Source organism: Monodon monoceros, unplaced genomic scaffold (genome assembly GCF_005190385.1).
Source record: "Monodon monoceros isolate NGI ecotype Baffin Bay Population unplaced genomic scaffold, NGI_Narwhal_1 Super_Scaffold_10, whole genome shotgun sequence".
In the NCBI taxonomy this organism is placed as follows: domain Eukaryota; kingdom Metazoa; phylum Chordata; class Mammalia; order Artiodactyla; family Monodontidae; genus Monodon; species Monodon monoceros.
This window is the reverse complement of record NW_021703766.1, coordinates 51,968,263-51,982,411: the sequence shown is the minus strand read 5'-3', so window position 1 is coordinate 51,982,411 and position 14,149 is coordinate 51,968,263. Positions and strand designations below refer to the sequence as shown.

Genomic DNA, 14,149 nt, shown 5'->3' with positions numbered 1-14,149 from the left:
CGGGGCACGAACCCGCGTCCCCTGCATCGGCAGGCGGATTCCCAACCACTGCGCCACCAGGGAAGCCCGGGTTATCACACTTTTGTTCACACCAGGCTCATCTGGGGAGCTTGTTAAAAAATTGTGGACTGCAGGGTCGCCCCACTCCAGAGATTCTGATTCAGCAGGTCTGGAATGGGGTCCACGAATCCGCATTTTCAACAAGCATCTCAGGTGGTTTTGAAACGAATGATATGCAGGACCGTTTTGAGAAATGCTGGCTCAATGAACAGGAGCTACTACATTGGGAATGTGTAAACATACCTCTAATAATAGTGCTTGTTTATTTATTCAGCTCCTACTCTGAGTGAGGTCCTATGCCGGGGACACAGAAATTAGTCAGATCCAGTCTGATTCATACTTTACTTCATTTCACCCTCAACTTCATTTCACCCTCAAAGGAAGACATCGACGTGGTGATTAGCATATGCTTTTTTTTTTAAACCTTTTTTGGAAAATAAAACCGTGATATAGAAAAAGTAAAAAACAGATCAAATATATGGCTTAATGGGTTTATAAAAGGCAGACATCATTGTCGCCCCTGCCCAGGTCAAGAAACAGAACTTTACGCACCCATCCTAATAACAACCTCTTCCTTTTCCCCCAAATAGTATGTCATCCTGACTTTGGGGGTGATCACTTCCTTGCTCTTTTTTCGAGTTTTATTACTCAAAGATGCATCCCTAGATCCTATAGTTGAATCCTGCCCATTAAAAAAAAAAAAAAAGAAACTTGTATGGACTTCCCTAGTGGTCCAGTGGTTAAGACTTCACCTTCCAATGCAGGGCGTGTGGGTTCGATCCCTGGTCAGGGAGCTAAGACCCCACCATGCCTCACAGCCAAAAAAACCAAAACATAAAACAGAAGCAATATTGTAACAAATTCAATAAAGACTTTAAAAATGGTCCACATCAAAAAAAGCTTTAAGGGACTTCCCTGGTGGTCCAGTGGTAAAGAATCCACCTTCCAATGCAGGGGACATGGGTTCGATCCCTTGTTGGGGAACTAAGATCCCGCATGCCGCAGGGCAATTAAGCCCATGCACCACAACTACTGAGCTCGAGCGCCTCAACTAGAGAGCCCGCGTACCACAAACTACAGAGCCCACGCACCCTGGAGCCTGTGCACCACAACTAGAGAAGAGAAAACCCACATGCCACAACTAGAGAGAAGCCCACATGCCGCAATGAAAGATCCCACATGCCTCAACTAAGACCTGACGCAGCCAAATAAAAATAAAAATGTAAAAAATAAAAAAAAATCTTTTTAAAAATTTGTATATGACTTTTAAGTCTCTTTTAATCTACAGTTCCCTACTCCATCCCTTTTATTTCCTTACAGTTTATCTGTTGAAGAATCTGGGCTGTCTGACCTACAGAGTTTCTCTGCATCTGTATTTTCCTGATCACACATTCACGGTCTAACTCAGCATGCTTCTCTGTTCGGTTTCCTTCAAATAGGCAGCTCGGTCCAGGGAATTAATTCTTTTTCTCTATGAGTTTTCAAGGTAATGAAATGGTTCCATATCATTTTATGAAGGTGACTCTACCGTGTTGAACAGTCATCCACCAAGAACTCATGCCCATCTGGAACCTCAGAACGTGACCTTATTTGGAAAGACAGTCTTTGGAGGTGTAATTTGTTAAATGAAGATGAGGTCATACTGGATTGGGGTGGGCCCAAAATCCAATATGACTGGTGTCTTTACAAGAAGAGAAGGAGGCACAGACACATAAAGAAAACACAGGGAAGGCCGTGTGAAGATAGAGGCAGAGATTGGGCTGATGCATCTACAAGCCAAGGATTGCTGGCAACCAGCAGAAGCTGGAAGAGAGGCCTGGAACAGATGCTCCCTCAGAAGGAATCAATCTGATGACACCTTGATTTTGGACTTCTAGCCTCCAGAACTGTGAGAGAATAAGTTATTGTTGCTTTAAGCCACCCAGTTTGTGGCAATGTTACAGCAGCCTCAGGAAATTAATACAGTGACTAATTAGTATTTTTAAAAATATCACTGTGAACTCGTGTATTTAAACAGATTTGATGGATTTAAAGCGGTGTGATTCTGGCCCTTGTTGAAGCTCAAGTTGCTCCATTTGGGGCCAGTGGGAGCCTTTCCAGGTTGACTTCTAAGTGCTTTTGAGATAACCAGGGTGTGTTATGGACTGAATGTTTGTGTCCCCTCCAAATTCATACGTTGAAGCCCTAATCCCCATGTGATGGTACCTGGAGATGAGGCCTTTGGGAGGTAATTAGGATTAGATGAGAAATGTGAGGGTGGGGCCCCTACGATGGCATTAGTGCCCTTGTAAGGAGATACCAGAGAGCTTGCTCTCTCTCTACCCCCACATGCACAAAAAGTCGAGGCCAGTGAGTGCACGATGAGATGATAGCCACATATAAGCCAAGAGAAGAGGCCTCAGAATGAAACCTATCTTACTGGCACCATGATCTTGGACTTCACAGTCTCTAGAACTGTGAGAAATACATTTCTCTTATTGAAGCCGCCCAGTTTACAGTATTTTGTTATGGCAGCCTGAGCAGACTAAGGCATGGTATGACAAGATGGTCCAGGCTACTCTGATTCATTTCCTGATTCAGATCTGGAATGAGCCATTTCTTTTGAAAAAAAAAAAAAGCCCCATTTTCTTTTAGTGGGGGAAATGGTATTTCTAGACCACGATGTTCATTGCTATTGGGTTGGTTATTGTTTAGAGGCTTTTTCGGTGGACAGAGATAGGATGGATCTATACAAATTACCCCATAAGTTCACATGAATACATCCAAGTCAAATTTGGGACTAGAGGGTTTTTGTGTGTTTTTTGTTTTGTTTTGTTTTGGCCATGCCACACAGCTGTGGGATCTTAATTCTCCAACCAGGGACTGAACTCGGGCCACAGCAGTGAAAACCCAGAATCCTAACTACTAGGCCACCAGGGAACTCCCTATTTGTTTGTTTTTAACTTAGCCTGTTCTCCATGACATCTATATATTGGTTCTCACGTGCTGATGATCCTCAGATTATGAACACAGGTAGAGATGATAGAATTAGAATATCCCATCCTTAATCATTTACTTTATCCCACATTATACACATAATATTACTATTACCAATATAATTACTGAATATAGTAATAAATTTTTCTTTGCATATTTGCCCATTCTCTCCATTTAAAAAATAGTTGTGTTATAAATAAATGAGCATTTAGCCAATTATCCTTCTTATTCCTTTTCAGCCTTCACTTAGTTGTAGAGCTACGGGCAGACCGTATGCTCGTTACTCTCTGTAGCTGATGTCTCTCTAGTGACCCTGATCATCTGAACCTGGATCTCCAGGGCAGTGGTTCTGACTCCTCATGCCTCAGAACCACTTGGAGAGCTTGTTAAAACACAGATTCCTGGGTTTCCCCACCTCCAGCATCCCTCATTCATTCGTTCCTCATTCGCTTGGTTGGGGCCCCAGAACTTGCATTTCCAACAAGTTTCCAGGTGAGGCTGATACTGCTGATCTCGGGGCCACACTTTGAGGACTGCTGCTCTCCTAGATTCTTCAGGAAGGGCTCCTGGGAATAACAGTCTCTGAGTTCTTGCACGTTGACAACTTGTTTATGTCCTTTATACATGAAGGTAAGTCTTATATCTTATAGGTAACCAACAAGGACCTACTGTATTGCACATGGAACTATACTCAATATCCTGTAATGGAAAATAATCTTAAAAAGAATATATATGCATATATATAACTGAATCACTCTGCTGCACACCTGAAACTAACATAACGTTGTAAATCAACTCTATTAAAAAAGAAAACCAAATATCTGCACATAAAACAAAAAAGAAAAGAAAGTAAGTCTTGCTTGATACAAAATCCTTGGCTCACATTTTCTTTCTTTGAGTATCATAACTATATCCCTCCATTTTCTCCCAGCATAAAGTCTCGCTGTGAAAAATCTGATGACAATCTAATTTTCTTTTTCTTATATATCACTTGTTTATTCTTTCCTGGATGACTAAAGAATTTTTCCCTCTCTTATAAGTCCAATCTGTCATGGTATGAGTTAGTATGGGTCAATATCTTCAGGTACACAGTGGCTACAAACTTTTCTGCTTCAGGAGTTTTCTTGCATTATGGTTTTTGGTTTATTTGCTCTGACCCCTTGCTTTGATTTTCTTCTTTGGGGGCTCCTATCATCCATATGTTGGATCTTCTCTGCCTGTCTTCAATATTTGCCATTTTCTTATGAATTCCTTTTTGTGTCTTTTATAAGTTTTATTTTGGGGACTTCGCTTCTGCCGCAGTGGTTGAGAGTCCGCCTGCCGATGCAGGGGACACGGGTTCGTGCCCCAGTCCGGGAAGATCCCACATGCTGCAGAGCAGCTGGGCCCTTGAGCCATGGCCGCTGAACCTGCACGTCTGGAGCCTGTGCTCCGCAACGGGAGAGGCCACAACAGTGAGAGGCCCACGTACCGCAAAAAAAAAAAAAAAGAATCTGCCTGTCAACGCAGGGGACACAGGTTCGATCCCTGGTCCAGGGAGATCCCACATGCCACAGAGCAGCTAAGCCCGTGTGCCACAACTACTGAGCCCGCGCACCACAGCTACTGAAGCCTGCACACCTAGAGCCACAACAAGAGAAGTCACTGCAATGAGAAGCCCGCACACCACGACAAAGAGTAGCCCCCACTCGATACAACTAGAGAAAACCCGTGCGCAGCAGTGAAGACCCAATGCAGCCAAAAATAAATAAATAAAATAAATAAATAGGAAATAGGTTTAAAAAAAAAAGTTTTATTTTGATTTTTTTTAAAAGGTTCTCCTTTTCACCAACAGCCAAAGATGTGGGCTGGGCTAAGTCACATCATTCTTTATATGACTGTAGTATCCCACGGGCTCTCCACTAGGCATATACTGGCTTATTTATTTCATTTATAATGAGCACCCAGTACTGTTTTAGGTAAAAACTAAGAACTAAAACTAAGACAGAGGCCCTATGCTCAAGGTGCTTACACTCCGTTGGGAAGATGGACCACAGACAAATAAGTAAATATATAATAGAATGCCAGGCAGTGGTAAGTGATATGAAGAGATTAAAGCAGAGAGAATGGAGAGAAATTATGGGAGGGAGGGTGGCTGTTTCACACAGGGTGGTCAGGGAAGGCTGTTTTGAGGGAGTGAGATGTGTGATGGTTTGGGAGAAGGGCTTTCCAAGAGGAGGAAACAGCAAGTGCAAAGGCCCTGAGGTAGTAATAAACTAGGCATAGTCAAGGAATAGTGAGGAGGCTGGTGTGGCTGAAGCAGAGTGAACTAGGGGAAAAAGGGTTAGAGATAACTAAGGTCTGAGTTAGCCAGGGACCAGAGTGTGGGGCCTTTTTGGTGACTGAGATTTTACTCTGAGTAAGATGGGAGTGCATCATCATGGTGTATGACTGCTTCTCCTACTGGTCTAGGGGCTCCCCCAAGGGCTGAGCTGGGTTCTTACTCCTCTCTGAGTCCCCAGCATGAGAGGTCTCAAAATGTATCTTTTAAAATGTATGAAATAATAAAGATGTAGGTCTCTCTTTGGAAATCTCACCCCTCTAATGTCTGCTTGGCAAACTCTTAACTTCCTACAAGACCTCTTAAGGAATCACCTCTATCAGGAAGTCTTCCCTGATAGCCCCCAGCCTCCAGGCTGGATACTGATCCAGTCTCCTCTACATTCTCACAGTGTCCTGTGCTTCCTCCATTTTCATTTGAATTTCGGTATTGGGATAGGCTGTTTCCTCCATCAGACTAGGATGTCCTTAAGGGCAGAGACCTGGAATGATCCATCTCTAGGTCCCTAGCACCACCCAGAATAGGATATGGGCCTCCAGAAGCCTCATAAAATATTTATAAATAAATAAACAAATGAAATATGCTTTTGTCTGTCTGCCTAGCTCCTATGTATCTTTAAAACCCAGCCAAATGCCCCTTCTTGCAAATGCCTCTCTTGCAGAGAGTTCTCTCCCTCTTGTTACTGGGCCCTCAATACTTATATTATCACACATGTCACTCTGTAATGTCATGGCGTAATTCCCTGTCTGTTTCCCCAGGGAACTCTGCAGGATAGAGACCCCACATAATTTATCCCTGAATCCAGCCTTTGAGAAGCTTCAGAAATACAAGTGAATGAATGCATCAATGTCTCCCCCACCTTGAGAACTCCTATTCAACCTTCAAAACCCAACTCAAATATTCCCTTTTCCTACGTCTGTTGAATAAGAGAACTGAAGGTGTTATGGTCCCAGGTCAGCAAGGACCCAGGCTGGCAGTGGGTGACCCAGCTGTGCTCACCTGCAGAAGCAGCTTGCGGTAGCGGTCATTGAGCAGCTCTGCATTGCTCTGCTCCTCCTCCAGCTCCTCTTCCATTTGCCCCAGGCGCCCCTCCAGCTGACGCTTCTCATCCAGAATGGCAGCCCTAGGGAGAACGGGCACGGGGGCGGTGAGAGAGCAGGATGGCCAGAGGAGGGCGCCCTGCCCCACATTACCAGGGACCACTCACTTGCTAAGGCTGCCGTTGGCCACCTCATCTGCCATTTCGTCCCGCTCCTGCTGGGCCTGCCGCCGGGCACGGTCTGAGGCGGCTAGTTCCTGTGATGAGCGAGAGAGGGGGTGGTCAGCTGTGGTGAGGGGAGGCTGTCTGGGCACTGGTCTCCCTGCCCCTCACACCTCAAGTCTCTTGGCCTTTTTTTCACTGCACTTGAACATGCTGCCCCTGTATAACCTTGGAATGAACTTCAGTCCATAGGCAGATGTCTCCTAAATCCGTCTCCGGAGCCCCTGGTCCGTGTCCACCTCTTGCTGCCCCTCAAGGCCCCTCACCCTCATAGCCTCCTCACTGAGCCCACTATCTCCCTTTCAAGCCAGTTCCTCCTCCAGTTTCCCCCGGTCATGGGGCCAGACCTCCTCGACTCCTCTGCCTCCTTACCACCCATAGCCCTGTCTGTCCTGCCCTTTTACTCTGCCCTGGTCCCTCCTCTGCGTCCCACAGCCCTGGCTCAGGCTTCATCCTCCCTCCCCAGCCTCCCAGCCTCCATTCTCCCCCTAGTCCATGCCCCACACCGCCCCAGAGAGGGCCTTGCGGCTGCGCCTCAGGACCCTCTCTGGGCTCCCAAGCTTCCCCCAGGCCCCGCCCCCCTCCCTTCCCCCACGGCCCCGCTCATCCTGGCATCACCTCCTGCAGTCGCAGCACTTCCGCCTCCAGCCCCTTGAGGCGCTTCTCACTCTCCCGGTTCTGGGCAAAGATCTCCTCCCGGGAGCTGCGCGACTCCTCCACCTCCCGCCACAGCTCCTTCATCTGGGCCTGGGAGGAATTTAGCGAGTGAGCGGACCCAGCCTGATCGTGACTCACGGGGACGCCCCCTACCCTCGCATCAGCCCTGTGGGGGCTCCCCGTGAGCAAGCAGAGCCCTGCGGACCTGGGCTTCTGCATCCCGCCCCCGGCCGCTGGCTGTGTGACCTTGGGCCAGCCCCTTCCCATCGCGGGGCCTCACCTCTTTAAAAAAGAAGCACATCAAAATTAAAGTAAGCCTAAAATGGGGATAATATTTGGGCTCTGCAGTAATAATAGGGATGGGAAACACCGATCACTTACCTTGGGCCAGGCTCTATTCTACAGACACACTGACTCCTTTAATCCTCACAACTCCAGTTGGTGGGGACTATTTTCCGCCCCAGTTTACAGATGGAGAAACTGAAGCACAGCGAGGTTCAGCAACGTGCTCAGGGTGGTAAGTGGCAGAGACAGACTGAACCCAGGCTGTCTGGCCCTGGAGTTCACCCTTTTAGCCACTTTGATACCTGGCCACGTTATTGATGATTGATTGATTGGCCGCGCCAGGTGGCACGCGGAATCTTAGTTCGCAGACCAGGGATCGAATCCGCGCCCCCTGCCATGGAAGCGCGGAGTCGAAACCACTGGACAGCTAGGAAAGTCCCAAGCTACCTGGTCACATTATTAAGAGTGTGTAGGGATGCTGGTAAAAGGGTTTTTCTCCTCAAAGGTGCTTAAAATAAAGAAAAATAAAACACAAACGAAATGTCCATCGCCGTTAAAAAAAAAAAATCCCCACCCTATCTTTACAATGGTGTAGCTAGGGAGGACAGCGGGCAGGCTTGGTAGTAGAAGGATAACTACCATCACTGTTACTAATATTATTATTATCTGCTTGATAATAATAGGTTTTCAGTGTAGGGGTTTTTGCTCAGTGATGACATGGTTTATAATTTTCACTTTTTGGGAGGAATCTTCATACATCAGTGCTGCCCAACAGAAATACACTGCAAGGACCTAGGTTCTTTAACGTTTTCTGTTAACTACATTAAAAAGGTAAAAGGAAATAGGTAAAACTAGCTTGAATACTATATTTTATGTAGCCTAATATATCCAAAATATTATTATTTCCATTTATAATCAATGTGAAAATTATTGAGATGTTTTACTTTATGAAGTCTTCTGAATCTAGCACGTAACTTGGATTTTGGACCCACCCACCTTTTTTTTTGGCCTCGCCAGGTAGCTTGTGGGATCTTAGTTCCCCAACCAGAGATGGAACCTGGGCCCGCAGCAGTGAGAGCAGAGTCCTAACCGCTGGACCGCCACGGAGTTCCCTTTTTTTTTTTTCCCCTGCCACATTTTAGATGCCCAGTAGCCACATGGGGCTGGTACCCTCTGTATTGGACAGGCCAGGTCTATACTTAAAAAAAACAAAAATAGAGACTTCCCTGGTGGTGCAGTGATAAGAATCTGCCTGCCAATGCAGGGGACACGGGTTCGAGCCCTGGTCCGGGAAGATCCCACATGCTGAGGAACAACTAAGCCCATAAGCCACAACTACTGAGCCTGTGCTCTAGAGCCCACGTGCCACAACTACTGAGCCTGCGTGCCTAGAGCCCATGCTCCCCAACGAGAGAAGCCACCGCAATGAGAAGCCCACGTACCGCAATGAAGAGCAGCCCCCGCTTGCGGCAACTAGAGAAAGCCCGGGCGCAGCAACTAAGACCCAATGCAGCCAAATAAATAAATAAATTTATATTAAAAAAATAGACTTTACTTTTTAGAGCAGTTTTAGGTTCCCAGCAGTTTGGGGCAGAAGGTACAGAGATTTCCCACACAGCCCCTACCCTCACACATGCACAGTCTCCCCCATTATTAACATTCCCCACCAGAGTGGGACCTACCTTGATGGTAGGTATCAATGATGAACCTACCTTGACACATCGTCATCCAAAAAAAATTCTTTTTAAACAACCATGTATAAGTTTCATAATGGGGCTGGGGGGGAACCCGAGGTATTTCCACTTCAAAAATGAAATACAATAGGAAATTGCACTTACACATTATGCATTTTAAATAAAGGAAGTAAAAAACAGGAAAAGAACCCAATGAGCCTTTGGGGCATGGATGTTTACAAAGCTGTTGCCTACGCTGGGTGCAGCTCCTGGGATCGAGAGGGTGGGGCCCCAGTTGGTTTTGGAGCCGGAGGGAGGTGGGGCCCTCCCTGGTCCGAAGCTTAAGCTCCGCCCCTTACCTGCATCTTGCGAAGCTGCTTCACGGCCTCCTCCTTGCCCTGTCCGCTGGCCGCGGTCTGGGCCTTCAGCTCCTCCAGCTCGGCCTCCAGCTTCTTGCGGGCGGCCACGGCCAGAGCGCGCTGCTTGCGTTCCTCGTCGCGTTCCACCTCTGCATCCCTCAGCTGGGACGGGGGGAGGCCGGGAGGGGCGGGCTCAGGGGACAGGAGGCCCAGTCTCCCTCTACATGTTAGTGACATAGATGTCTACCCTCCAGCCCTGGCCCAGGCCTCCAGCCCCGTTCCTCCTGCCCCTTGCCTCTCTCCACCGCCAAACCCCATCATCCTCTCCAACCCCACAGCCCCAGCTCAGGCCTCACCCTCCCCCCTTGCCCCAGCTTCCTCTCTGCTCCCATCTTTCCCCCGCCAGCCCATTCCCGATGGCTCCAGAAGGGTCCTTCTACAATCAGAGCTGACACTGCCCCTCCCCTGCTCATGGCCCTCCTGCGGCTCCCCAGTGCCCCCAGGACTAAGTTTTGGATGAGCCCATGGCTGGATCAGTGGAGCCAGGCGAGATCAAAAAAACACCCAGAGACACCCCCACCCCCACCCCCCCGCCTTGGATCACGTCTTCATCTCTCTCAGGGCCTCCCAGCTCCAGTCTCCCCCGCTCCAGTCTGCTGCCCACATGGCCCCAGAGGGGTCTGACACTCAGAGCTGACCCGCCCCTCCCAGGCTCAGCACACATCACCTAGCAGAGAGCCTTGCCCACTGCAGACCACAGGAAATTCCTCCACTGAATGAATACTGAATGAATGAATGGTGCAGAGACAGAGAGAAAGAGATGGAATGAATGAGGAAGCAGGTGAAGGAGTAAATGAATACGGGAGGAAGGTCGTGGATGAAGCGGGGTACAGATGAGCTGGTCAATGAATGCGTAGATGAGTGCCTGGGTAGGTTGTGGGTGTGGAGGGCTAGATAGTGGAGTGACTGGGCTGGGGACAGGAGGTTGATTGGAAGCGGGTGTTGGGTGCATGGAGGGGAAGTCAGATGCAGAGTTGGTTATGTAGAAGTTCTGGTTGCTGGGGAGGCTGTGTATGGGCGGCCAGGTGGCTCAGTAGATGGGGTGGTAGCTGGGTGGAGGGTTTTGGCGGATGGAGGGTGTCTGAATGGGTCAACAGGATGTGCGTGTGGGTTCATGGGTCATGATGGGTGAGTGGGTTGGGAAACAGGAGGCTGGCTGGCTAGCAGGAGGGACTTGGGTAGAAACACGGAGTAGAAGGTGGGTGGGTGAGACTTCCGGCCTCTCTTGCTGCCTGTAAGCACCAGGGCATCCCCCGCTGGACGGGCGCCCTGCCTGTACCTGCTTGGCCAGCTGCCGCCGCCTCTCCTCACCAGCCTCGTCTCGGCCCTGCAGGTCCCGCTCGTGCTGCGCCTTGAGGGCCTGCACGGTCACTTCCAGGCGCAGCTTGGCATCGTCAGCCGCCGTCAGCTCATCCTCCAGCTCCGTCACTTGTGTTCGCAGGTCGTTGGCTGCCTGTTCGGCCACCCGGCGGGCTCGCTCCAGCTCGTGTACCTGGAGGGGAGGGAGAGTTAGCACTGGGGCACCTGGGTGACCGAGGAATGGGGAGGCCAGGACCCGAGATCTATCCTAGGCTAGAGGGGAGGGAAGCTTTGACAGACGAGGGGGAGGCAAGTTGACGTGCCCATCCTAGTTCGTTCATTCACACGTTTAACATTTCCTGAGCACCTACTTACTATGTGTCTCATTCTGGATCATCCTAGAACATATTTTATTAATAACCTATGCACCATAATTCTATTATCTGAAGCTCCTGAGAATCCAATTCCAGTGTTTGTTAGGTCGGCTGACTCTCACTCATGGTGGATTATTTCCTCGTAGGTTTTGTGATCTTTTTTTTTTTTTTTTTGGCCAGGACCTGCGCAGCTTGCGTGATCTTAGTTCCCTGACTGGGTATTGAACCGGGGCCCTGACAGTGAAAGCTCAGAGTCCTAACCACTGGACGCCCAGGGAATTCCTGGTCTTGTGATTGCTTTGTGAGCTCACTTCGTTGTGGCTTCACCTTCAGGAATCCCATGTGGAAATGTGTTGAAGGCACGTAGCTCCAGAGTTAGCAGTGTTGGTTTCTGCCAGACTCCCCAGGATATTACCAACCCACTAGCAACTACTATTTTTTTCTCAGCGTGGGGCTTTCCAGACCTTTCAGGGAGGTGTAAATGAAAACCCCAAATACCCTGTGAAAGCAGACCTGGGCTTATGAATTCTCAAAGACACCCCCCCACGGCCTCTCCTTAATTGTCACCTCCTCAGAGAGGCATCCCCTGGCCTGTCAGGGCCTCCCTGTTACCCATGCTCCTGGCACTGAGTCGCTCTCTGACTCAGCCCTAGTCACGGTGGTCCTTTACTATGTGCTTATGTGTCTTTTTGGGCAACACCCACCTCCCACATTGGCCTGTGCGCTCCACAGGGCAGGGACTATATCTGCTTATCACCCCTGCCTAATTACCCTCATGAAAATGCTGGTCAGTGACAGTATCTACTTTCAGTGCTTAGAAGGGTCCAACTGGTCCCCCTTTTATTTGGCACCTGCCAATCAACTTGGTTGACTTGAAGGACTCAAACTTCTCCCATCAACATCCTACTTCCCACCAAGGCCTTTGGAGTCACTATATATAACTTAACACTTTTCCCAAAGGACAGACCTTAGCAGTTTGAGCATGAGTTGGATTATCCTTGGGGCTGCAGGCCAAGGGTGTGCCATGGGGATGGAGGTTCTTTCCAGGCCTGGCTAAAAGCTCCATTGGATTAATGCCAGAGCATGTGGAGAAAATAAAGCCCTCAGCCATTGCACCCCTGGCAATAAGGAAGGATGCTGGGACTGTGTCTGCCCAGGGACCCAACTAAACACGCCTTCCATCAGTGCCTCCCGTCATTAGCCAGGGTGGCTTGTGGCCCTGGGCCTGTTCTGGTAGATGCTCCACAAATATATTTATTGCGCACATGAAAAAAGGATGGTGTGGAGGGTGCCTCAGACCTTTCAGAAGCCTGGGAGGCTGGGATACTGGCTGGGTGAGGGGGGACTGGGAACTGGCCTGGGAGACCCCCGCACAGGCCCTGGAGGGATGTATGAGTTGGGGGAAGATAGAGATCTGGTAGGGGAGCCTGTGTGTGCTCAGTGGAGTTGCGGGGTGGCAAGGCGGGGTGTCTTCACAGTGTGTGTGTGTGTGTGTGTGGTATATGTGTGATGTGTGTGTGGTATGTATGTATGCGATGTGTATAATGTGCGTGTGGTGTGTGCGCTATGTATGTATGTGGTGTGTGTATATGTGTGTATGTGCATATACGTGTGTGTTGTGTGTGCACGCGTGTGCACATCCGCATGTTTGTGGAGTGCGTCTCAGGCTGTATGTTGTGGTAAATTTTCTTCATTTTCTTTTTTCTTTCTCTCTGAGTCACATACACACAAGATGAGTGGTTCTCATGCTCTGTGTGTACACATGAGCAAGCGTGCTTAATGGAAGAGTCGCCTCACATTCCATGAACACACAGGTGAATACGTATGTTTTGTAAGCAGCTCTCATGTTCAGTGTGTGAACATATATGTTTGCTGGAAGATTCTCCTCCTGTTCTGTGCCCGTGAACATGCACGGTGATGACTGGCTCTCCTTACTTTCTGTGTGTGTTGTGTGCACGCGTCTGCTTGGCAGAAGATTCTCCTCCCGTTCTGCACGTGTGCATGAACACGTATGTCTGGTACGTGAACGTGGGGCTCTGACGCTGGTTCCCTTCACCCCGCGTGTGGGAGAGCACACACGTGTGTACGTGCGCCCCAGCGTCACGGGTGCTTGTGTTGCCACGTGTGTGTCCCCGGACGGGGGGCTGCTCACGCTCTTGCCGACGTCATCCTTGCTGCTGAGCAGCGCCTCCAGCTCGGCCCGCAGCGCCCGGTTCTGCCGCTCCAGCTCCTCCCGCGCCTCCTGCTCCTCCTCCAGCGCCCGCGTCAGTGACAGCGCCCGGGCCTCACGCTCCCGGCCCTCCGCCTCGACCCGCTCGCGCTCCTCCACCGCCCGAAGGACGGCTGCCTTCTCCTCCGCCAGGAGCTTCCGGGGTGAGGGAGATGGGGTGGGGGAGACAGGTTAGCTGAAAGGAATGTACAGGGGGATGGGGAAGACAAGGCAGCCAAGGGCAGAGACAGACAGACAGACAGACAGAGGCAGAGACACAAGAGGGAGGTAGAGGGATTAAAGTCGCAACCATGTCCCAAAGCAGCCCAACTCTTCAATGGACCACACGGTTGGTGGGAATGTAAACTGGTGCAGCCACTATGGAGAACAGTATGGAGGGTCCTTGAAAAACTACGAACAGAGTCACCATATGATCCTGCAATCCCACTCCTGGGCACATATCCAGAGAAAACTACTATATGAAAAGATCCATGCAACCCTATGTTCATAGCAGCACTGTTCACAACAGCCGAGACATGGAAGCAACATAAATGTCCATCGACAGATGAACGGATAAAGAAGAGGTGGTATATATATACAATGGAATATTACTCAG

General features: G+C 49.3%; 1 protein-coding gene across 3 annotated transcripts in view; it reads right to left on the bottom strand.

The window, feature by feature from the left end:
- MYH14 (myosin heavy chain 14) overlaps window positions 1–14,149 on the bottom strand; it is a 90,525-nt gene that overhangs the window by 5,390 nt on the left and 70,986 nt on the right. For all 3 annotated transcript variants that reach the window (XM_029239156.1, XM_029239169.1, XM_029239162.1), the window contains 6 exons: window positions 13,477–13,689; window positions 10,931–11,143; window positions 9,592–9,753; window positions 7,236–7,364; window positions 6,564–6,652; window positions 6,356–6,479 (listed from right to left, as the gene is read on the bottom strand). In XM_029239156.1, coding sequence (XP_029094989.1) covers window positions 6,356–6,479; window positions 6,564–6,652; window positions 7,236–7,364; window positions 9,592–9,753; window positions 10,931–11,143; window positions 13,477–13,689 — 930 coding nt within the window. The remainder of the gene's footprint in view (window positions 1–6,355; window positions 6,480–6,563; window positions 6,653–7,235; window positions 7,365–9,591; window positions 9,754–10,930; window positions 11,144–13,476; window positions 13,690–14,149) is intronic.